General features: G+C 35.0%; 1 protein-coding gene across 1 annotated transcript in view; it reads left to right on the forward strand.

Moving 5' to 3' along the window:
• Positions 1-17045, forward strand: part of RAB21 (RAB21, member RAS oncogene family) — a 37728-nt gene extending 20683 nt beyond the window's left edge. The window contains exons 5-7 of the mRNA XM_036930807.2: positions 565-619; positions 1099-1187; positions 13294-17045. Of these exons, the coding sequence (XP_036786702.1) occupies positions 565-619; positions 1099-1187; positions 13294-13436 (287 nt within the window). The 3' untranslated portion in view covers positions 13437-17045. The remainder of the gene's footprint in view (positions 1-564; positions 620-1098; positions 1188-13293) is intronic.
• Positions 17046-23822: the final 6777 nt, after the last annotated feature.

Genomic DNA, 23822 nt, shown 5'->3' on the forward strand with positions numbered 1-23822 from the left:
CAGTCACTGTCCATCAGCGTAGTAAGATGTTGTAGACTCACTACTTGTCTTCTCTGTGTTACACAGCCCTCCCCTTTCCCCCACCCCCCACATTATACATGCTAATCATAATACCCCCTTTCTTAGCCTAATATATTTTTGTGAACAGTAAAGTAGCCTTGCTTAATTATTGACTGACTGTAAGTTGACTGGAGACCATTGGCTAAGATCCATAGGTTTATCCCTAGGTTCCCTAGTAAACCCCTAGCAAATCTTAGTCCCCATTATACCTATATCAAAGGATAGTGCCTGTCTTTTTGGAACAGTTTTTTTCTCTGACAATGCAGCTATAGGAGGTATATTAAATGAACTATTTGAGGGAGGTTGAGGCCTTCGTTTTGATGGTCATGGTTATCCTTATGTCATAGGGGTTAACTTTATAGTTGTAGGACATTTAGAAGCCTGCTGGGATTTGTATTGTTTTTCCAGGTGATTAAAATGGCAATTGTATATTCAAAATTGGCCTGATTTCATTATAAAAGTAAATCAGTGTTAAAGATTGGCATTTTTACTTTTTCAAATTAGGTAATAAAATAGATTTGGAAAAGGAGAGACACGTTTCCATTCAAGAAGCAGAATCGTAAGTGTTATTCCCTACCCTTCTCCCACCAGTCACTCCCTGGTAGAGAAGTCTTCCTCATTACACAGTTTGCTTTACCACTTAGGTTTTCTCAAACTTTAGTATAGATTGAACTACTATATTCAGTGAAGCATGTTTATATTGGTAATTTCTGGACTTTGGGCAACATTTAAAGATACTCTACTCTCACTTTTCGTTTTTTAGTAAAAAATAAAAGAGTGATGCAAAAGAAAAGTATCATCAAATAGTCAGTGAGTCATTAAAACTTCTAAACTGTTTGAGTTCCAGATTAGCTTATAAAAATTTTAAGTCTTGTTATACTTGTGTTCTTATTTAAAATTTGGTTCAATGCATAGTGATGTTAAATGGCTGTATAATCTTAATTTCACTAAACCTGGGTAGATTAGTAGCTACTATAAAAAATATTCAGATAACAGATATACTATTAAATACATCTCTGGTGTTACTTTTTTTTTAAGGTATGCAGATTCTGTGGGAGCAAAACACTATCATACTTCAGCCAAACAGAACAAAGGAATTGAGGAACTTTTCCTTGACCTTTGTAAAAGTAGGTATTTTCAGATTTATTGTTTAGAAATGGCTTTTTAAAATATAATGATAGTATTTCTAAAGTGGTATTTTATAGTCTCTGTTAGTAACCATATTGATAATTTTTCACATGTATCAACTATTATTTGCTTAATATTTTTTCTTTAACTAATTTTTTTAAAGTATATATATACCTACTTTAGCCCTATTTTAAGCAGTAAGGCTATGAAGTCATACATGTGATATGTGCTAAATACATATAAAAATGAATGCATAACTATTAAAAGTAAAAACAGGGGAAATATACTGATTAAAAGAGATTTAAGAGCTCTAACAATGTGTTGCAGTAGGTGGACTTTATTTGAATCCCGACTTGACAAACTTGTGAAAAAGAATATTTGTGAAACAATTGGGACTATATGAACACTGGATATTTGATGGTGTTAAGAAATTATTGAGGTTCCAGTTCAAGATGGTAACATAGGAAGATCTTAAGCTCATTTCCTCACATGGACATATTGAGTCTGTAGCTACATATGGAACAATTTTTTCTTTAAAAAAAAAAATCTGGCTGAGTGAGAACTAACCCTTGGGCAAAGGAGAAAGCAGGTAGGAGAGGCTTGGACACCATTTCATCATAACCCCTATTCCTGGCACAGCAATGCACATCTGGGAGGGAACTCAAAACCTCTAGCTTCTCCCTGTGGTGCAATGTATTTGAACCCCACATTGGGTATCCCAACTTTTAAGATAGGTAATTGAGACAAAAGCCCACAAAACTAACTTTGTAAAACTAATGGGGCTTGGGTCCCAAGACCACAAGACTGAAGTGATCTAAGAAACTATTCTTAAAGGGCTTTTGCACTTGGACTCACCTACCCCAGGGCTCAGCTTAGAGTTTGCTAATTATGATGGACTTAAAGTGAAGGAGGCCCACCTGCTTCTATTAAAGTGTCATCCTAAGGGGCAGGCATCTAATTTAACAGATACAACTTGGAGCCTGCTGGAATATTATCCAGGGACAGAGACTGGTGGGCACCATCTTCATGCCCTCCTTTTGCCATACTCTGGTTTACCTGGAAAGGAGCTTGTACACTTGTTTGTAGCCTGGATTGTTGTGACTGCCACCTAAGAGACACTTCGAGATTGTTTGGTTCTACTAGCTAGAGGGGTTATGTTGTGGTCCCACAGGGCTTTATATATTTCCATACTTTAAAAACCTAATGCCGGAGGATCTGGCTTCTAGTCAGCCTGAGTCTAGGTGCTGAGCTCCTCTGGTAGGCCTTGACACATCCTCATCTCCTTCGATTTGTTAAAAATATACTAGGCTGCTTGGGCAGGCCCAAAGGTTTGAGAGAAAATCGAGAAAATTGATCTGAGGCAGGGTGTAATGACAAGGTTCATCTCCTACATGAGGCCATCCTTCAACACTGAGAGAAGTATTGGTTTCATCTACTATATAGAAACCAACACAGAATTAAGCAAAATGAAGAAACAGGAATATGTTTCAAATGAAAGAACAAGATAGAACTGCAGGAGAAAAAAAAAAACCCTAATGAAACAATGAGAAGTAATTAATCTGATAAAGAGGTAAAAGTAATGGTCATAATGATGCTCACCAAAGTGGGGAGAACAATGAATGAACACAGATCTTGGAAAACATAAAAAAGTACCAGTAGAAATCATGGAGTTGAATATAATAACCTGAACTACAAAATACACTAGTGGGTGAAAAAAGATGGCAGCATGGTAAGTGTGGCAGAAACCTCCTCCCAAAACCACATATAACACAAAAATACAGAAAATACAACTAATCCTGAAAGAGCAACTGGAAAGAAGATTGCAACACATGGCCTACATCTGGGAAAAGAGAAGATATCACTGAAAAAGGGTAAAGTAGCAAAAGCCATGAGCCATCAGAACCCAAGCCCTCTTCCCATCCCAGCTCACTGGCAGGAAGAAGAAAAATGGAGTGGGGAGGGAGTAGAAGCACAGAACTGCTAAACACCCACCTCAGGAAATCTGCTCTGGGAGCATAAACCCACATTACATGGCGCTGTGGAGATTAGTGGGGTTGGAAAGCAAAAACAGGCAGAATACATGGAAAGACTGAGATTCTAGCCACTTCTGGAGAATAGGTACACACAGTGGGCTCCCCTGGGGCAAAAGGTGGGCACTTTGAAGGACTTCCCAACAGCAAGAGGAGTGCCAAAGGAGTAAAGATTACACAGAGCTTGCTGCTCAGGAGAAAGGGCAGGTGGAGAAACCTTCCCAGCATACTCAGCCCAGCAGATTGGGAACTTGTAGGGGCTTCAGGTGCTCTTACCCCCTGGCTGGCAATGCAGCACCAAGGTCCCCCACTATGATTTGCAGTCTGTCGCTCCTTCCTCCTGAAAGGCAGCAGCTTGCCAACCTGCTGGCCCAGCTATCATGCCAGGCTGGCTGGAGGGTGGCCTCGCCTACAGAAACTACAGGGGCATAATACAGAGGCTCCTTCCTCATCTCGGCTCACTGGCCCTGGCACTGGAGACAGGCAGTGCAGCTGGGAAGCAGGAAAGAGCTCCTTCCTCCTGGCAGAGACCAGCACCGCTCACCTGTAACCTCTGCCATTCCTCCAGGTGCTGGGCACCTCCAGAGAGTAGAGTATCTGGGCACTAGAGGGCACCACATACACAAAGTTGTTATTACATAATAATCATTACAGATATGAAATGGAAAAACAACCTGGTACAGACCAAAATGCCTCAAACACTGGAAAGAGGGCTGATTGAAACTGAAATCACCAATCTTCTTGGTAAAGATTTCAAAATAAAAATCATAAACATGCTCATGGAGCTGCAGAAAAATTGTCAGGATCTCACTGAGGACTTCAAGAAAGAGGAACCTTGAAAAATAAAGTGTCTGAAATGAAACATACAGTGGAGGGATTTTAAAAGAGATTAGATGAGATAGAGGAGACTGTAAATGAAATAGAAATTAGAGAACAGGAATACAAAAGCCCTGAGGCACAGAGAGAAAAAAGGATTTCTAGGAATGAAAGAATATTAAGAGAACTGTGTGACCAATCCAAAATCCAAAGGGAGCAATATTCCATTAGAGGGGTATCAGAAGAAGGAGAGAGAGAAAAAGGGATAGAAAGTGTCTTTGAGGAAATAATTGCTGAAAAATGCCCCAATCTGGGGAAGAGAATAGTCTCTCAGGCCAAGGAGGTGCACAGATCTCCTAAAACAAGGACCCAAGGAGGACAACATCAACACATATAATAATTAAAATGGCAAAGACAGATTACTAAAAGCAGCCAGAGAGAGAATAAAGATCACGTACAAAGGAAAATGCATCAGGGTATCATCAGACTTCTCAGCAGAAATCTTGCAGGCCAGAAGGGGGGAGGGACATGATACATTTAATTCAATGAACCAAAAGGACCTCAAACCAAGACTACTCTACCCAGCAAGATTATCATTTAAATTTGAAGGAGGGATTAAACAATTTCTAGATAAGCAAAAGTTGAGGGAATTTACCACCCACAAATCATCTCTCCAGTGTATTTTGGATGGACTGCTCTAGATGGAAGTGCTCCTAGAGCTAAATAGCTGTCACCAGAGAAAATAAAACCACGGTAAAGGAAGTAGACCAATTAATTACTAAGCAAATGCAAAGTTAAATCAACTACCGACAAAATCAGTCGAGAGATACACAAAGAGTACGGAATATGACACCTAATATATGAAGAGTGGAGGAGGAAGAAAAGGAAGGGAGAGAAAAGAAAGAACCCTTAGATTTTGTTTGAAATAGCATAAAAAGCGAGTGAAGTTAGATTGTCAGATAGTAAAGAAGCTGCCCTTGAGTGTTTGGTAACCATGAATCTAAAGCCTGCAATGGCAGTAAGTACATATCTATCAATAATCACCCTAAATGTAAATGGACATAGAATTACATGATGGATAAAAAAAACAAGACCCATCTATATGCTGCCTACAAGAGATTCACTTCCAGCCCAAAGACATAGAGTTACAGGATGGATAGAAAAAACAAGACCCATCTATATGCTGTCTACAAGAGATTCACTTCTAGCCCAAAGACATACACAGACTAAAAGTGAAGAGATGAAAAAATATATTTCATGCAAATAATAGGGAGAAAAAAGGAGTTGCAATACTTGTATCAGACAAACTAAACTTTAAAGAAAGTAACAAGAGACAAAGAGGGACATTATATAACAATAAAGGAGTCAGTACAACAGGAGGATATAACCATTATATATATGTATGCACCCCACATAGGAGAACGTAAATATGTGAAACAAATACTAACAGAATTAAAGGGGAGAAATAGAATGCAATACATACATTTTAGGAGACTGAACACACCACTCACTCCATAGGACAAATCAACCAGACAGAAAATAAATAAGGAGACAGGCACTGAACAATGCAGTAGAAGAGATGGACCTAACAGACATCTATGGAACACTCCACCCAAAGGCAGCAGTATACACATTCTTCTCAAGGGCACATGGAACATTTTCCAGAATAAATCACATACTAGGCCACAAAAAGAGCCTCAGTAAATTCCAAAAGATTGAAATTGTGCCAACCAGCTTCTCAGACCACAAAGGTATGAAACTAGATAATAAATAATACAAAGAAAACAAAAAGGCCAATGAACACATGGAGGCCTAATAGTATGCTTCTAAATTATCAATGGATCAAAGACCAAATTAAAACAGAGATCAAGGAATATATGGAGAAAAATGAAAACAACAACTCAACACCCCAAAATCTGTGGGACAGAGTGAAGGCCGTGCTAAGAGTAAAGTATATTGCAATACAAGCTTACTTCAAGAAACAAAAATAATCCCAAATGAACAGTCTAAACTCACAATTAACAAAGCTAGAAAAAGAACAAATGAGGCTCAAAGTCAGTAGAAGGAAGGACATAAAAAAGATTAGAGCAGAAATAAATAAAATCGAGAAGAATAAAACAATAGAAAGAATCAATGAAAGTCGGAGCTGGTTCTTCGAGAAAATAGATAAACCCCTAGCCAGACTTATCAAGAAAAAAAGAGTCTACACACATAAACAGAATCGGAAATGAGAACAGAAAAGTCACGATGGACACCACAGAAATACAAAGAATTATTAGAGAATATTATGAAAAATTATATGCCAATAAATTGGACAACCTAAAAGAAACAGACAACTTTCTAGAAAAATAATAACCTTCCAAGACTGACCCAGGAAGAAACAGAAAATCTGAACAGACCAATTATGATATGAAACCAGTAGACCACCAGCAATGAAATTTAATTGGTAATCAGAAAACTACCTAAGAACAAAATCCCTGGACCAAATGGCTTCACTGCTGAATTTTATCAAACATTTAGGGAAGACCTAATACCAATCCCCTTAACAATTTTCCAAAAAGTAGAAGAGGAGGCAATACTTCCAAACTCATTCTGTGAGGCCCGCATCACTCTACTACCAAAACCAGGCAAAGACACCACACACACAAAAAATTACAGACCAATATCCCTAAAGAATATAGATGCAAAAATACTCAACAAAATATTAGTAAGCTGAATTAAAAAAACATCAAAAAGATCATCTATCATGATCAAGTAGGATTTATTCCAGGGATGCAAGGATGGTACAATACTTGAAAAATCCATCAACATCACACACCACATCAACAAAAAGGACAAAAATCACATGATCACCTCAATAGGTGCTGAAAAAGCAACTGACAAAATTCAACATCCGTTCATGATAAAAACTCAACAAAATGAGTATAGCGGGCAAGTACCTCAACATAATGAAGGCTATATATGACAAACCCACAGCCAACATCATACTCAACAGTGAAAAGCTGAAAGCTTTTCCTCTAAGATGAGGAACAAGAGAAGGATGCCCACTCTCCACTTCTATTCAACATAGTACTGGAGGTCCTAGCCACAGTAAGCAGACAACACAAAGAAATAAAAGGCATCCAGATTGGTAAGGAAGAAGTTAAACTGTCACTGTTTGCAGTTGACATGCCATTGTACATAAAAAGCCCTAAAGAATCAACTCCCAAATTTTTAGAACTAATAACTGAATTCAGCAAAGTTGCAGGATACAAAATTAATACACAGAAACCTGTTGCATCCCAATAACTAATGATGAACTAGCAAAAAGAGAAATCAGGAAAACAATACCATTTACAATTGCGTCAAAAAGAATAAAATACCTAAGAATAAACCTAACCAAGGAAGTGAAAGACCCAAACCCTAAAAACTGTAAGATACTCTCATGAGAGAAATTTAAGAGGTCACCAATAAATGTAAATATATCTGTGCTCATGGTTAGGAAGAATTCATATTGACAAAATGGCCATCCTGCCTGAAGCAATCTACAGATTCAATGCAATCCCTATCAAAGCACCAACGGCATTCTTCAGCGAACTAGAGCAAATAGTTCTAAAATTCATACGAACCACAAAAGACCCTGAAGAGCCAAAGCAAACCTGAGAAAGAAGAAGAAAGCTGGGGAGATTATACTCCCGACTTCAAGCTCTACTATAAAGCTACAGTAATCAAGACAATTTGGTACTGGCACAAGAACAGACCCATAGAGCAGTGGAACAGAATAGAGAGCCCAGATAGAAACCCAAGCATATATGGTCAATTAGTACATGATAAAGGAGCTGTGGATATACAATGGGGGAAATGACAGCCTCTTCAACAACTGGTGTTGGCAAAACTGGAAAGCTACATGCTAGAGAATTGAAATTGGATTATTGCCTAACTCCATACTTTACAAAAGTAAACTCAAAATGGATCAAAGACCCGAATGTAAGTCATGAAACCATAAAATGCTTAGAAGAAAACATAGGCAAAACTCTCTTGAATATAAACATGAGCAACTTTTTCCTGATCACATATCCTCCGGCAAGGGAAACAAATGCAAAAATGAACAAATGGAACCAAATCAAGCTAAAAAGCTACTATACAGCAAAGGATACCATCAGCAGAACAAGAAGGCATCCTACAGCATGGAAGAGTATATTTATAAACAACATATCCGACAAGGGGTTAACATCCAAAATATATGAAGAACTCACATGCTTCTATACCCAAAAAATAAATAACCCAATTAAAAAATGGGCTGAGGATATGAACAGACAGTTCTCCAAAGAAGAAATTCAGATGGCCAACAGGCACATGAAAAGATGCTGCACATTGCTAATTATCAGGGAGATGGAAATTAAAACCACAATGAGCTATCACCTCACACCAGTCAGGATGGCCACCATCCAAAAGAAAGGAACAACAAATGCTGGTGAGGATGCAAAGAAAGGGGAACCCTCCTACACTGTTGGTGGGAATGAAATCACTACTATACCAGCCTTACAAGAAATGTTAAAGGGACTTTTTTAAGCTGAAAAGAAAGGGCACTGATTAATAATTCCACATATGAAAGGAAAAATCTCACCAGAAAGGTAAATGTATAGTAAAGGTAGTGGATTAGTCATTTATAAAGCTCATGTGAAAAAATACAGAAGTAGTAAAAATAACAATGGTCATGATAATTAGTTAAGGGATACACAATATAAAAAGGTGTAAAATGTGACATCAAAATTAAAAAATAGGGTTCAGGGAGAGTAGTCATGTTGATTTTTATAATGGGATCAAACTTAAGATGTTAACAGCTTAAAGTAGACCATTATAGATAGAGGTTGTTTTATGTAAGCCTCGTGGTAATCATAAAACAAAACCTTACCAGTATATACAGAAAAGAGAAAGGAATAGAAGCTTCACTAAAGAAAGCCATCAAACTGCAAAGGCAGAGTAAAAAAAGAAATGAACAGAAAGGATCTGAACAGAGATTTTTCCAAAAAAGAAATACAGATGGCCAACAGGCACATGAAAAGATGTATCACATCGCTAATCATCAGGGAAATGCCAATCAAAACCACAATGAGATATCACCTCACACCAATTAGAATGGCCAGTACCCAAAAGACAAGAAATAACAAGTATTGGTGAGGATGTGAAGAAAAGGGAACCCTCCTGCACTATTGGTGGGAATGTAAATTGGTTACAGCCACTGTGGAAAGCAGTATGGTTGTTCCTCAGGAGACTAAAAATAGAAATACCATATGACCCAGTAACCCCACTCCTAGGAATTTACCTGAAGAAACCAATCTCTGATTCAAAAAGATATATATACCCCTGTTTATTTACAGTAGCTAAGGTATGGAAGCAACCAAATTGTCTATCAGTAGGTGAATGGATAAAGGAGAGGTGGTACACATACACAATGGAATATTATTCAGTCATAAAAAAGAAATTGTGCCATCTGTGATGACATGGATGAACCTAGAGGGTATGATGCTAAATGAAATAAGCCAGGTGGATAAAGACAAATACCATATGATTTCACTTATATGTGGAATCTAGAAACAAAACAAAGTGAAATGAATAAAATAACAGTAGACACAAAGACACTGAGAAGTGACTGGTGGTTACCATGGTGGAGGCGTTGGAGCACAAGTGTGGGGAAGGTGAGGGTGATAAAGGGGAGGAAAAATTCTCAATCATAGTATAAATTGGTTACAGGAGGGTAGTGAGTGCCACATGGAGAATATAGCCAGTCGTTTTATAACATCTTTCTATATTGGCTGATAATAAGTGCACTGCTGGTTGGGGTGAGGATTGAATAATGTGGGTAACTGTTGAACTACTTACTGTGTTGTATACTTGAAACTAATATATGATTATATATCACCCATACTTCAATTTAAAAAAATATACAAGAAATAACAAGTGTTGGTGAGGATGTGGAAAAAAGGGAGTGCTTGTGCATTGTTGGAAGGAAAGTAAGTTGTTACAGCTACTACAAGCCAGTATGTAGGTTCCTCAAAAAATTAAAAATAGAACTACCATAGGATTCAGCAGTTCCAATTCTGGGAACTTATCCAAAGAAAATAAAACCCTAACTTGAAAAGGCACATGCACCCCCATGTTCATTGTAGTGTTATTTTATGGGCCAAGATACCAAAACAACCTAAGAGCCCATTGAAGGATGAAATGATAAACTGATGTGTGTGTGTGTGTGTGTGTGTGTGTAATGGGATATTATATTATTATATAATATCCACATATACACAATGGAATATTTTTCAGCCATAATAAATAATGAAATCTTGCCATTTTCAACAACATTGACAGACCTTGAGGGCATTATGCCGAGTGGAGTAAGGCAGAGAAAAGACAAATACTGTATGGTCTCTCTTATACATGGACTCTAAAACAGAAGAGAAAAAGTAACCTTATAGATACAGAGAGCAAATTGGTGGTTGCCAGAGGCAGGGCATGGCTGCTGGGAAAAATGGGTAAAGTTATTTCTTTTTACTTCAAAAAAATTGAATTATTCTCTATTTTTAAAAATGTAGGTTTTTTAAAAGTGTGACTGTAGTGTTGTGGTTATACTTTAAAACAAAGTTCTTATTTTTTTTTTAAAAGTTACCTTTTAGAGATCATTAAAATGATTCATGAGTAAAATTATGTGTCCAGAATTTTATTCAAAATATGGTAGGGATGTTTGCTTAGTATGGATGAAATTGTGTGATGGACATGGGATTTTTCATTGTCTTAATTCTTTCTACTTGAATATGTGTTTGAAATTTTCCACATAAAAAAGTTTTTTTAAAAGAAAGGAGACTGTTTATATATACAAACTGAAAGTCAGTTCTCTAGCCACCAATAGGATATATATCATACTTAGGAAAACCTTAGTCTACAGAACGATGGATTGAAAAGATTTTGTCAAACTGCAGACTCTTTTGTGAATTTGATCAAACAATGGTTTTTCTTTCTAGAAAAATGTACATATATACAAACTTTGGAGTAAATTTCAGTTTTATGAAAAGCACCTGAAATTCACTCATAATTTTTCAAGAGCAGTAGTTCTCTGTTAGGTCCCCTGATCAGCAGGATCAGTATCACTTGAGAATGTCTCTGGAGGTGGTGCTCAGATTCTGTGTTTTAACAATCGCTCCATGTCTTTCTGATGCATCCTAAAATTTGACAACTACTGCTGTTCATATAAGTCACCTGGGGATCTTTCTAAAAATGCATATTTTGACATAGTGGGTCTGGTGTGGGCCTCTCATTTCTAACAGGCTCCCAAGTATGGATTATGCTGCCCATACTTTGTCAAGGTTCTAGATCAGTGGCTTAGAAATGTTACAAACCTCACATCTTTATTAAAAAAAGTTTGGGTATTCCTCATATAGTCATTTAAAAATTATAGAACATACATAAGTACTATTGTAATTTGTACATTATGAAACATAAAAAATAGAAATTTTGAAAGGTGAAGGAAAAACAAGTAGAAACTAGGATTTCTAATGTTTTCTAGTTTGATCTCAGTGAATTGTCCTGCACACCTCACTAGAGAAAACCATTGTTGAAGAAAATCTCTGGATCCAAGTTTAAGAATCCTTTTTTAAAGAATTCCATCTTTTCTTTCCTCTTGTTTTCAGATATGTATTTTGCAAATAATTACTCCTAATCTGTATCTTGTATTTTCATTTTTCTTCACTGTCTCTCTCAAAGAGCAGAAATTCTAAATTTTTATTAGGTCCAGTTTATCAGTTTTTCTTTATGGTTCATGTTTGTGTTTTACATGAGAAATCTTTGCCTAACTCAAAGTCACAAAAATTGTCTCCTACATAGATTTCCTCCTGTTTTCTTCTAAAAATTTTATGTTTTGTGCTTTACATTTGGGTCTATAATTAATTTTTTGTTAATTTTCATGTACATTGATGTATAGATACATGTAAGTGTCCAGTTTCAGTTTCTTGAAAATTTTTTCTTTCCTCACTGTATAATCTTGGCATATGTGTCAAAAATAAAGTGACAATATGGGTTCTGTATCTGGACTCTGTTCCCATTGATCTCTGTATTTCTCCTTTTATCAGTATCTCATTTTCTTCGTTAGAGTAACTTTATGCTCTATCTTTAAATCAGGTAGAGTCCTCTTTCATCTTAGACTCTTTCATTCTTTCAAATATCACTTGCTTAAAAAGAGTATATTACTAGTTGAAGAATAAATCTTGTACATGAAATTTCACGTTAATTGGAACAATTTGAACTTTGACATAATTATTTTTTATTAAAGTATCATTGATATAATCTTATATTGGTTTCAAATATACAATACAGTGGTTCAGCAGTTACCCATATTATTAAATCTTCACCCCCTCTAGTGCAGTCACTATCTGTCAACATAGTAAGATGTTACAGAATCATTAACTATATTCTCTGTGCTGTATTACTGACCTCATGACCACCAGATACTGTGCTTGTGAATTATTGTGCCCCTTTATCCCTTCCCCCTCCCCCTTAGGTAACCATTAGTCCCTTCTTAGTGTGTGTGAATCTACTGCTATTTTGTTCCTTCTGTTGTGCTTTGTTTTTATACTCCACAAATAAGTGAAGCCATGTGGTATTTGTCTTTCTCTGCCTGGCTTATTTTACTGAGCATAATGCCCTCTAGAGCCATCCATGTTGTTGCAAATAGCAGGGTTTCTTTTCTTTTTATGGTTGAATAATATTCCATTGTGTATAGTACCACCTCTTATTTATCCGTTCATCTATTGATGGACACTTAAGTTGCTACCATATCTTGGCTACTGCAGATGGTGCAACAATAAACATAAGGGTGCATATGTCTTTTTGAATCAGGGATTTTGTTTTCTTGAGGTAAATTCCTAGGAATGGAAATACTGGGCTTTGATAAAATTTTTAAGTGTATTTGGATAATCTTAAGGATTTTGCTCATCAATAGTTCTTTGTTCAAACCAAAACCTTTTTTTCCCTCTATTGATGTCACTGTGGCCATTATATAACAGGACAAATACACTATTTGCTATACTATGCTGTTAATAATTAATATGCTATTTACATTTTTTATACTTGCAGCAAAAGCTATTTAGTAAGCTGACAAAATGTTTATTATATTTAATTTCCTTGTTGGTTGAAAGTCAGAAATAGCTATCATGTTGGCATACTGAAATTACAGAAGGAGAAAACTCAAAAGATTTTTGTTCTAAATAGTTTCTCTGTTTCTCTTTCTTAGGGATGATAGAAACAGCACAAGTGGATGAAAGGGCAAAAGGTAATGGCTCCAGTCAACCAGGAGCTGCAAGGCGAGGCGTACAGATTATTGATGATGAACCTCAAGCCCAGGCTGGTGGCGGAGGGTGCTGTTCTTCTGGATAACTGTTCACTTCTAAGAAATTTAAAATATCAGACTGTGGATCATTGCCCTCAACATGAAGACTGCCATATTCCAAGTCACATTATTTTACCAATGGAATTATAGAATTAACAGTATTTTAAATTAATGTTTATAACACTGCAGAGACCTTAAGTGCTAAACTTAGTGGAATTTGTGACCAGAGAATTGGCATTTTCTACAAATGTTAACAAAGCAATTACCAATGGCCTTTTTACATATTTTTTTTCTTTAATAAGGAATAATATGCATGTAGAAAAGTCCTACTTAAAGGCTTCATTTATATTCTTTTAAATCAGATCTTTATTTAATAACTTATATATGTTGTTGGAATGGTATACATTTTGCAGCCCTTTGTATTTTGTGGTAGTTTGAATTGTATCACTTCTAAACAGCAAGTGGTGTTTTTCTTTTAATTAGCAGATACCTGAAGGACTATTTTTGCAGGGTTTGCACAGGCCCCTAACTGTCTACTACTTTGATATAATCTATATACATCCTGTATGCTGAGCTAGTAAAATACATTGTAAATGACATATTAAATATTTTATCTGCTTTTACAAGCACAAGGTGCAAAAATATCTACGGTAGTCTCATTGATGACTAAAATGAATTAACATTTGGTGATAATGCCTAAGCTTTTTGACTCTCATATAAAGATCATAGTTCTCCTTCACTTTTGTCTTAACTTGAAAGTGGTGTGTTTAAATTTTCATATACACTGTACTTGAATTATTGCTGTTGTCACATTTTTTGCCTCTAAGTCCATCAGATGATTGAACAACAGCATTTGCCTTTTGGTTTGGATTTTTTGTTTTGTTTTTTTGGGTTTTTTGTTTGTTTGATTAAAGAGATGACTTCTGCCAATTTTCCTTTTGAATGGTTACCTTAGACATATTTGGAGCATATTGAGTTTCACTTTTGCAGTGGCTTTAGTTTTCTCTTAAGCTTTATGTGAGATGGGTTCACTAGTGTGAGGAGAGGAAAAGGTCCCAGTTGACACTCACCAAGACTTCATTCATACAGCATGTTAGTGGTAGTGTATGCTCCTAAGGCAGCACTTTTAGATCCTTTTTGAGCAAATTGTAATTGTTCATTGCTTACCAGAGATGAACATAGAAAGTTTGTTTCATTTTATAAGAGCTGTCCTTCTGAGTTTTTATGAAGGGAAACATTTCGTGTAATGTAAACACTGGAAAGATTTATTATAAAATTATATTCTTGTATACTTTGTAAATTAGTCTCTCATTAGTTTTTTTTTCTTAAGCATAGGATTGAACTTAAATTTGTTAATTTAAATGGTATCAGGCACTGCCCATGGAACAAAAATTGTGGAAATTAACATAATTGTTCTTGTCCTAATATATATATTTTTTCATTTCTGTCATTCTTGGAAAACTAGTAAATGTTAAGTCTAAGATAAAGTGGAATGGTCCTGGATTTACTTCTTAAAGGAAGCAGTAGTATGCAATAGAAGTTGTTAGCGTGAACAATTAAGAGGTTATAAAGAGGTTATAGCTACTGAAGAAGTACTACTGTATATTTAAGTTAATAGCTTAAATTTTCCCAAATGGGTTAAAGTTGAATGAATTGACAACTTGATGTTACAATGTTAGAATTTTAACTCAGTGTTAAGTGTTCTTTGAGCCTCCTTCAATTTTTATCCTTGCCAGAGAACACACTGACCTCTCTGTTGTGTGTGTTTGGGAGGGTGGGGTGGGAAAAGTTGGAGGTAAGCTAAAATTGTCTTCCTTTGTCAGAGGACTACTATACTCTTGTCTCTGGGTTTCCTGTGAAGTTTGTGTTTATGCAGCAGGTGCGGGGAGGCAGGGAAGATCATGAGGACAGATACAGGAAAAATTGTTTGGCTCTTCTGGGTCTTTCAGAGGTAATTAAGCCTTACCATTTTTACTGCTGTGGATGTAGATGGGAAACAGACTCTTCTCCACTAGAATGATAAATATCTTTTAAACTAATTAGAGATTAAATTGAACTTTATTCCAAAAAAACAAACTGATAAAGCCTGATAATTGGAGAGTTGTACTCTCGAATTTTGACCCTGTATTCATGATACAAAGTCAAGATAGGAACCTCTTTTCGGAGTTTCCAGAAAATTACTCATGGGAGTATTTCTCTTAACCTCAAGCATTTCATTCTTCTTTTTTTAACCATTAATTTAAGCTAATTTCAAAAGAACCAATAGGTAATATGATATACCTGCCCTTGCTCTCATGTCCAAAAAGGTCTTTAGGCAGCAACAGGGTGGGTAATGAAAGAGGAATAATCAGCTGCAGTGTGTCTACAAATGAAAGGTAAAGGAATGATAAAACAAGACTGAGGAAATTTTTCTAACTTTCTTCATCCCCTTAATTCACATTTTGTGTTCCTGTCCTTATAATTGTGCTAATAGGAAGAAGACACTTGTTATCGTGTTGTGTATTAGAAGTGGTAGGTAGGTAGAACCAATATATTTTTCAACTAGTAAGTGTATACACTTAGTAGATATAGTTAAAAATTGGTTTAAGATAGTTATTTAAGAAATCTGAATATTATGTTGAAAGTATACAATCATTGTTTCTGTACTGGTGATGGCTGTTATTGTTTTGCTTTGTGACCATAGAGGAAGACTGTGGTTTTTAAAAATGTACATTGCAGCAATTTTGGGGTAAACAATAATCTCAAAAGAAAAAGCATCACGTTGTATGAAATATGAGTCTGAATTTGTTTTGTTCTGGGGCTATCTCCTGAAAATACCCTAAAATTATGGCTGTTAGAGCTAAAATGAAATCTTTTTAAAAAAGTATTAACTGTATTTTATTAGTGATTGCTTTTTATTTGGCATTCAAGTAAGGTAGAAGAATAATATTTCTCTTTCAGTTTTTCAGTAAGAAAAGATACAGTTTGAAAAATAGGGAGGAAGGTAGTAAGGAGTAGAATGGAAGTCAGGTAGATGTGGAACTCTACAACCTGACATTTTTTAAATCTTTTTTTAAAAATGTTACTTTTATCAAATAGTTTCTATAAACGTTAAGTTTTGCATTGTGCCAAATACTTAGAACATTCAAAAAAATGAATTGATAAAATTTATTTATTTTAATACATAATTTGCTGTTTTCTATATTATAAGTACTACCCAGGAATATAGATCATTGATCTTATGTTATCTCCAAGTAATATAATTTACCTTTGAATAACCACTTACATTATATCTAGAGGTGGTTCGATATGTGCCTTTAACTTTTGAAATTTATCTTTTGATTTCTATTTGCCATTACAGTTCTCACCATTTTCTTTATAGATACAGTATAAGAAAGAAGGAATATGTAATGTATGACCATTTAAGATGTTGAGATCTTCTAGAAAAGGATGTACATAGTAGTGACCATACAGGAGCCTTACAATAACGTCTAAATATATATAGAGAGACTGAGAAGATCCTTGAGTATTCTTTCCTAAATTACAAAATGCATTACCTGGATTTTAACAATTGAGAGCTGGGATTCATTGAACATGTACATTTACTTGATTTCATAATTGTGATTCTGCTGTGTTGCTGTTCTATAATTTTTAATCAAGTAAAACAGTTATCTATTTGGTGTTGTGGAACAAAATTCATGCTGTGCATATTTGCCTGACTTTGATGGCTTTCCCCTTTTGAAGAAAACAAATTAATCACAATTCTGAGCAAATTTTCTAAGTATTTTAATATTAACCACATGTAATGAAAAACATTTAGATATACTCCTGAGTTTCCAATTTCAAGCAAGAATTCTTCACTTCTAATAAATATCCTATAATTTGATAGACCTTTAGCACTGCTTGTGCTCTCTAGAATTTATGTCATCTTTTTTCTGTGTAGTAGATAAATGAACTTGGCTAGTTTGAGTTACATGGCACACCCAGCAGGAATCTTATTCTTAAAGCACTTGTCCTCTTTAGAAGCCTGCACATATTTTAAATGCATCACATTAAAACCAAAAGATCGGCCTACTACTTAAATTTGTTCCCACTGTATCAGTTCTCACCTTGATTTCCATACTTCCTAGTATCTCTTCATTCTCAAACACTCAAGAAAATGCTAATATGATTTTCTCTAAGTAACAACCTCTATAGAGCAATGAGAAAGGTGAGGATAGAGTATGATAATGTTGAAAGATAGACCATGTGTATTTGCTAAACTATCATAAGTAGAAGCTATTTTAAGGAAATGATCATATGTAGTACTTTCTAGAAATACAAAAGTTCTTCAATTTGTATTATCTAAGAATATATCCTAGGGCAAAGAATAAAAAGTATAGATTCTGTGAAAGTGCCCCTTGGGTACCTCTTCCCAAATGGTGATTATTGCTCTGTAGTATATACTCTTCAATTACCTTTTCGCTATGCATTTATACCCATATATATTTACTTACAGAAATACAGTTTTGTGAGCTTTAAATTTTTGCATAAATTGTGCCTTACTATGCATAAGTTTTGTAATTTGCTGCTTTTCCCTTACCAACACATCTAGGAGCTCTTAACGTCACTATACACAGACTTTGACTATTTTCTCCCACATCTCTTTGGGGTGTTTGCCTTTTTAAATTAGCTCTGACTCTATGAAAACTTCCCAAAAGGAATCTGGTCAATTGGGGGTTCCATTAGAATCATATAACTGAAATGCAAGCTAGTACTTATCTTAGAGTCACAGTCTCCTGTCGGCTTGTGAAATTAGAAAGGCATACAGTTCATTTACAAACACATACAATTAATGTACTTACAAAGTACATTACTTTTGGCCTGCTGTTGACTGATTAATGCATAAAATTTGGGAGTTAACTTCAGCAGATTATTTGTTCAGTATACATTTTTAAAGGAAGAAGGAAAAGGAATATAGGTGATAGGGAAGGAGTACAGGGTGAAGTCTTTTACAATTCTGAGTAGCTATGCAACATATTAGGTAACACTTGTTAAGAATTTGGTATTACATATAAATGTTTATATTTGGCTTTTATAAATTTTTGGTTCCTGAAAGCAACTTCTACCCTGTGTCGAATTCCTTCCTTAATTAACTGATCTATTTACCAAAAAACAAACCAGAATCATAAAGTTAAATTAGTGGTGATAGTTCTTGAACTAGAATTACATGGTAAGATGTTTTATGTTTATCATAAATTAAGCTTAAAGTTAACTGAAGCATTCTGAGAAAAATTACTGGTTTCTATACACTGTGGAAAGAGGAGTGCAAGTTCAACCTCCATGATGCCTTTGTAATTCTTTGGCATATTTTCCTACTCAGAGTGTCACAAAGTTGCCAAGAATTACTTAGAAGTACTTCTCTTTACTGTCAAGCACCAATAGCTTAGCATGAGAGTGCCATGACACAAAGTTAAGTGTGGATGCCCCAGAACAAATAACTTATTCATATTTGACTTCTCATAAAAATAATTCAGAGAGTTATTTAAGCATGAGTTTACATGATTTTATAATTGTTGCCAGATGGTCTTTCTGAAAAATTTGAAACACTTTCTGCTCATTATTAATGTTCTATCAGTTTCACTCATTTATTGACTGCTTGCTGGGTGCCCAGTGGACGTAAAGCAGGGGAACCAGCCTTCCTTTAAATAATTAGAGCTTGGAGATGGGGAACTGATGACCATTACCCATGGTCCAGGATGTAAGCAGGTTATCTGTGGATAAGAGGCCAACCAAGCACACATGTTCACATTCTGTATTCGATCTGATAATGTACCCCAATACCAAACGGGGTAAGATAAATAAAATGATAGTAGTTGAAATTGACAGTGAATTTGAAGTAAAGCTGGACAGAATTATTTTGATTCTTGCAAATAATATGTTTTCAAGACAGATTAAAACAGAAAAACTTGTTTTCTAGCTTCAAGGAACAATTAAGTGATCCTTAGGCCTAACTTTTGAAATTTTTTGTGGAAGCAGTGAAGAAACAGATGCTTTTTGGTTATTTAGACAGCTGGTCTTTTTTTTTTTTTTAACCTAGAAAATGCATTTTAAAAAGCAATTGTTTTGTTTGCTTTTGACAGATGTTGCCTGTATCCAGACAGTAACCCAGGACACAATCCATTCCTGAGTCATAGTATGCTTTTTGGAGAGTGAACATAATTTGTGTGTTTTCTAAATACACTTTCCTGTTCGGGTGTATGGATCTTTTTTCTACCTGAAATTGAAGATCTAGCCCAGAAAGATAGCTCAGAGAATATCTGAATGTTCTGATAATCTTTCCAGTTTTAAGGATATTTTTTAGATTACAGTATATTGTTAGAATTAACTCAAATTATCAGGTCCCTTCTTGGCCTTTTTGAGGAGAAAATAGAATGAAGTCATCAGTTTTTGAAAAATATTTCATAAGTCAGTTGTCAAGAAGTAACTTCTATTCATCTGCATTAATTTATCTACACTAATTCACAAAAGGTGAATAATTTTGGTGATATACTGACAGTTCTTCAAAATGTAAAAGCCCTGCAAAGGCAAAGTTATATAGCAAGAACAAAATGCCCTGAGGACTTTTGGCTATCTCCTGGGGACAAAATTCACCTGTCAAAAGCTATATAGTATAAGCTCCCTCTACCCTAATATTGAATCCCAAATTGATATTTTTAAACCTGAAAATATTCTTTAATGAACAAGTGGCATGAGTAGTTACTCTTCTTCTTCAAAGATTTTAAGGCCAGGAGTTCTGGCAGAATTTATGATTGACATAATTTTGGGTGAACTTTATTGAAGATGGTCAGGTATGGCATTGTTAATTCACTGAGTACTTGTCTTTAATATGTTGCCTTGGCATTGACATTTGACAGTCCTAATTCCTCAATATTTATTTCACAGCTCTTCCAGGACTAAAGCTGTACAGCTGTCTCTTCCAATCAAAATCATTAACTGGATATAGAATTATTTACAAAGTAATCACAATGTATGTAATGTTCTAAATGAGGGGAATTTCCTTAAATGCAGGAGTTAAGAGCTAAGGGTGTGGTGTTCATTGAGAGCTTCATTCAATTATGTTCCTTTTCTTTTGATAGTGAATCCTAGGAACATGGGTAGGTTTAATTAGAGAAAAACTGGCAAGATTTGTGATTGAGAATATTAAAAGAAAAGAATCCAAAATAGCCATTTGAAAAATATATTGAAAAAGGATCATTAAAGCAAAACTGAAGGAACAAAATGGCAGTAGACTTAGAGACTCCACGAATGAACTAGTGGTTACCAAAGGGGAGGGGTGTGGGAGGGCGGGTAGGGAGGGAGGGAGAAGGGGACTGAGGGGTAGTATGTTTAGTACACATGGTGTGGGGGATCACGGGGAGAACAGTGTAGCACAGAGAAGGCACATAGTGGATCTGTGGCATCTTACTACACTGATGGAAAGTGACTGCATTGAGGTATGGGTGGGGACTTGATAATATGGGTAAATTTAGTAACCACATTGTTTTTTCATGTGAAACCTTCATAAGAGTGTATATCAATCATACCTTAATAGAAAAATTTTTTTAAAGGATCATTAGTTACTAAGGTTAACTAATATCTTTGTTTCAGAGTCAGCACCCCACTCCACTCCCAAATTCTTCCTTTCTCTGTGATCAGTAAATTAACACAGAAGCTTTCATTTGTGTGATGAATTCTAAATTTTTCATATGCCACAATTTTTGCTAATGCTGTCCTTGAATTCCCTTACCATCTTTGTTCTCTATTTCTGAAGCTGATTAGGGTACTGCCTCTTACCTTTTGGAAACACTTGAACTAGAGAACTTGAGCTGTTCACCATTTTTTCCCTAATGTTGCAAACAGGGTAGAAGTTAAGAGTCTCCAAATTTTTAACCTCTGATAGAAATTTTTTTTTAATGTTTATGAAGTTTTCAGCTTTTTCAGTTTTCCAAGATCATTTTTGCACTTTTAAGGTTTTTGGTTGCAGTCAAGAATTGCATTGCCAGTTTACTTATAATTAATTCATACATTTAAGAAGATATTCAAAGCAAATCATTGTGCTTACTGTATTAACTCAAGTGAATTTTTATGCCATTTTAATGTACATACTCACCAAGAAATTCTAAAAGGAACCTCTGCAAGTGCCAGATGGGATACCCCAACTGAGAATTAAATTGAATGGGGAAGAAAAAGAGGCGAAATGTAAAACAACCTTGAGTCATCTCAGGTTGTCACTTACACTGATTAACCTTGTAGATGGACATTTATAAGTAATTGCACTTATTTCACTTGAGTATTGTGGTCAGGATTCATGTCCCGGTGTTATGAACTCATTGCTTAGAACTCCCAATCTCCATTACCTACCTCTGATGGTCTTTGATGGTGATCTTAAAATAGCGTATTTGAAAATATACGCCTCATTTTTTGAGAGTTGAGAGTATGGTATGTATGCTGTCGTTATATTAAGATCCAAGGGATATAGGTAGAAGGAAGAATTAGTTATTGAAGTAGTGAAAGAACCTCCTTGTGAGTTTTGAGAAAAGCTTTAGAATTAGGCTGGGGTGTAGTGTCTTGTGAGGAAAATCTACATGTATTCATCCATTTGGGAGAGAAGGGGGTAGTTTTAAGAGCTTTTTGTCTTTACTGAATTTTCATCTTATTTTACTGTATCACACACTTGTTCCTAGCTTACTTTACCTTATGAAAGTTTAATTTAGAAGTTAGATTTTTTATCACCTTTAAAAATATTTGCTTTATCAAGTGGAACTTCTGATTTGATGTAGTATTTTTAAGATGAGCACATGAGTTATTTATCCTTCCTTATAGGTAACTGGTGTCATTCGGAGATATTTTAACATAAGATGCCTAACTATAAAGTAAGAAGACCGTTTTCTTGTATTATTTGTAGAATCTAATCTGTTTCATTCATGTAAACATGTTTGGTTTGGATATACTTGATTTTAAGCTTTAATGGTCATCCACACCCCCTTTATACCTAATGTGTGTAGATTTTAAACAAAAGTATACATAGCTTTAGGAAAACTGCTGTGGACAATGTATATCACCAAAAATGTTTAAGCAAACCTGAGGCTAAAATTCTTAATTTTTACCTGTATTTCATACTTAAATCCAAGAAAAAAATCTTATAAGTTAAAAGGCCCACTTTGTTGCCAGGAAAAAAAAAAAAAAAAATATATATATATATATATATATATTTATATAGTGAGAGAAAGATTTAGATGCTATGACTGGATAGAACTGATTAATGTCTTTTTAAAAGAAAATCAGTTTTGTTTCATTTGTGAGTGGGACCTGACAAAAGTGGCATTAATAAATGAATCAGGCAGATTCAGTGTTTCCATTTGCATAATAAGGATTAGTCGTAAGTCATGCAGAGCATTTACTTGGTGCTCTGAAAGATACACAAAATATACTACTGTAATTCATGATCTCAAGGAACTTAAAAACCTAGTGGAGAATTATCTAGTAGATGTAAGAGAATTTAGAGACATTAAAAATGGAGGAGAAGGTAAAATTAGAATTTGTGGAAGATAGTGCAAAGTTTAAGAGGGTGAATTGAAAGTATCCTAAAACAAATCAAGTCACTGGGTGTAAAATTAGTCACAGAAATTAAAAGCTTTCCTTTATATACAGCAGCTAGTTAGAAGATATAATGGAATACAAGACTCCTTTTAAAATAACAGAGGAGGAAAGAATACTTAGGGGTAAACAATAGGGAAAACCACAAAAAGAAAACTTTATATTTCTCCTTAAAAGAAAGCTCAAACACATGGAAATGCATATCACATTCTTGGATAGGAAAACAACATATACATGCCAGTTCTTTGTATGTTAATGTATAAGCTTAATGCGACTTCAATAAATAGACCAGCATTTTCTGAAACTAGAGAGCTGATGCCAAAGTTCCTGTGAAAAGCAAGCAGAATATCTGGGAAAGCTCTGAAAAAGCAATGAGGTAGACTAGCCTTAGGAATACTAAAATAGAAAACTCCAATAACTAGAACACTTTGGTATGGCATTTGACAGATCATTAGAACAAAATAGAAAGGTCAAAAATAAATGCAGGTAAAATAAATGTTATCACTTAAAATTAACCTTTATTATCCTGTTTCAAAACCAAGTGTAAAATATATTTTTGAGTCTCTTGGAAATAAGAATATGGACTGGTAACAGATGATGGTCAGGGATTGTTGTTAATTTTGTTGGGTGTGTAATAGAGTAAATACACAATTTAAAAATAAATAAATAAATAATAAATGCAGATACAGGGATTTAGTACAGGATAAAAACAGTTCATTGGGGAGAATATGGCTTACTGATGAAAAGGTGTTAGGACACCTGGGTAGCTATTTGCAGGAAAAAATAAGTTGGATTCATGCCTCATTATACCAAAATAAATCTAGTTTTAAATGATT

The sequence above is a fragment of the Manis pentadactyla genome, chromosome 10, assembly GCF_030020395.1.
Source record: "Manis pentadactyla isolate mManPen7 chromosome 10, mManPen7.hap1, whole genome shotgun sequence".
NCBI lineage: Eukaryota > Metazoa > Chordata > Mammalia > Pholidota > Manidae > Manis > Manis pentadactyla.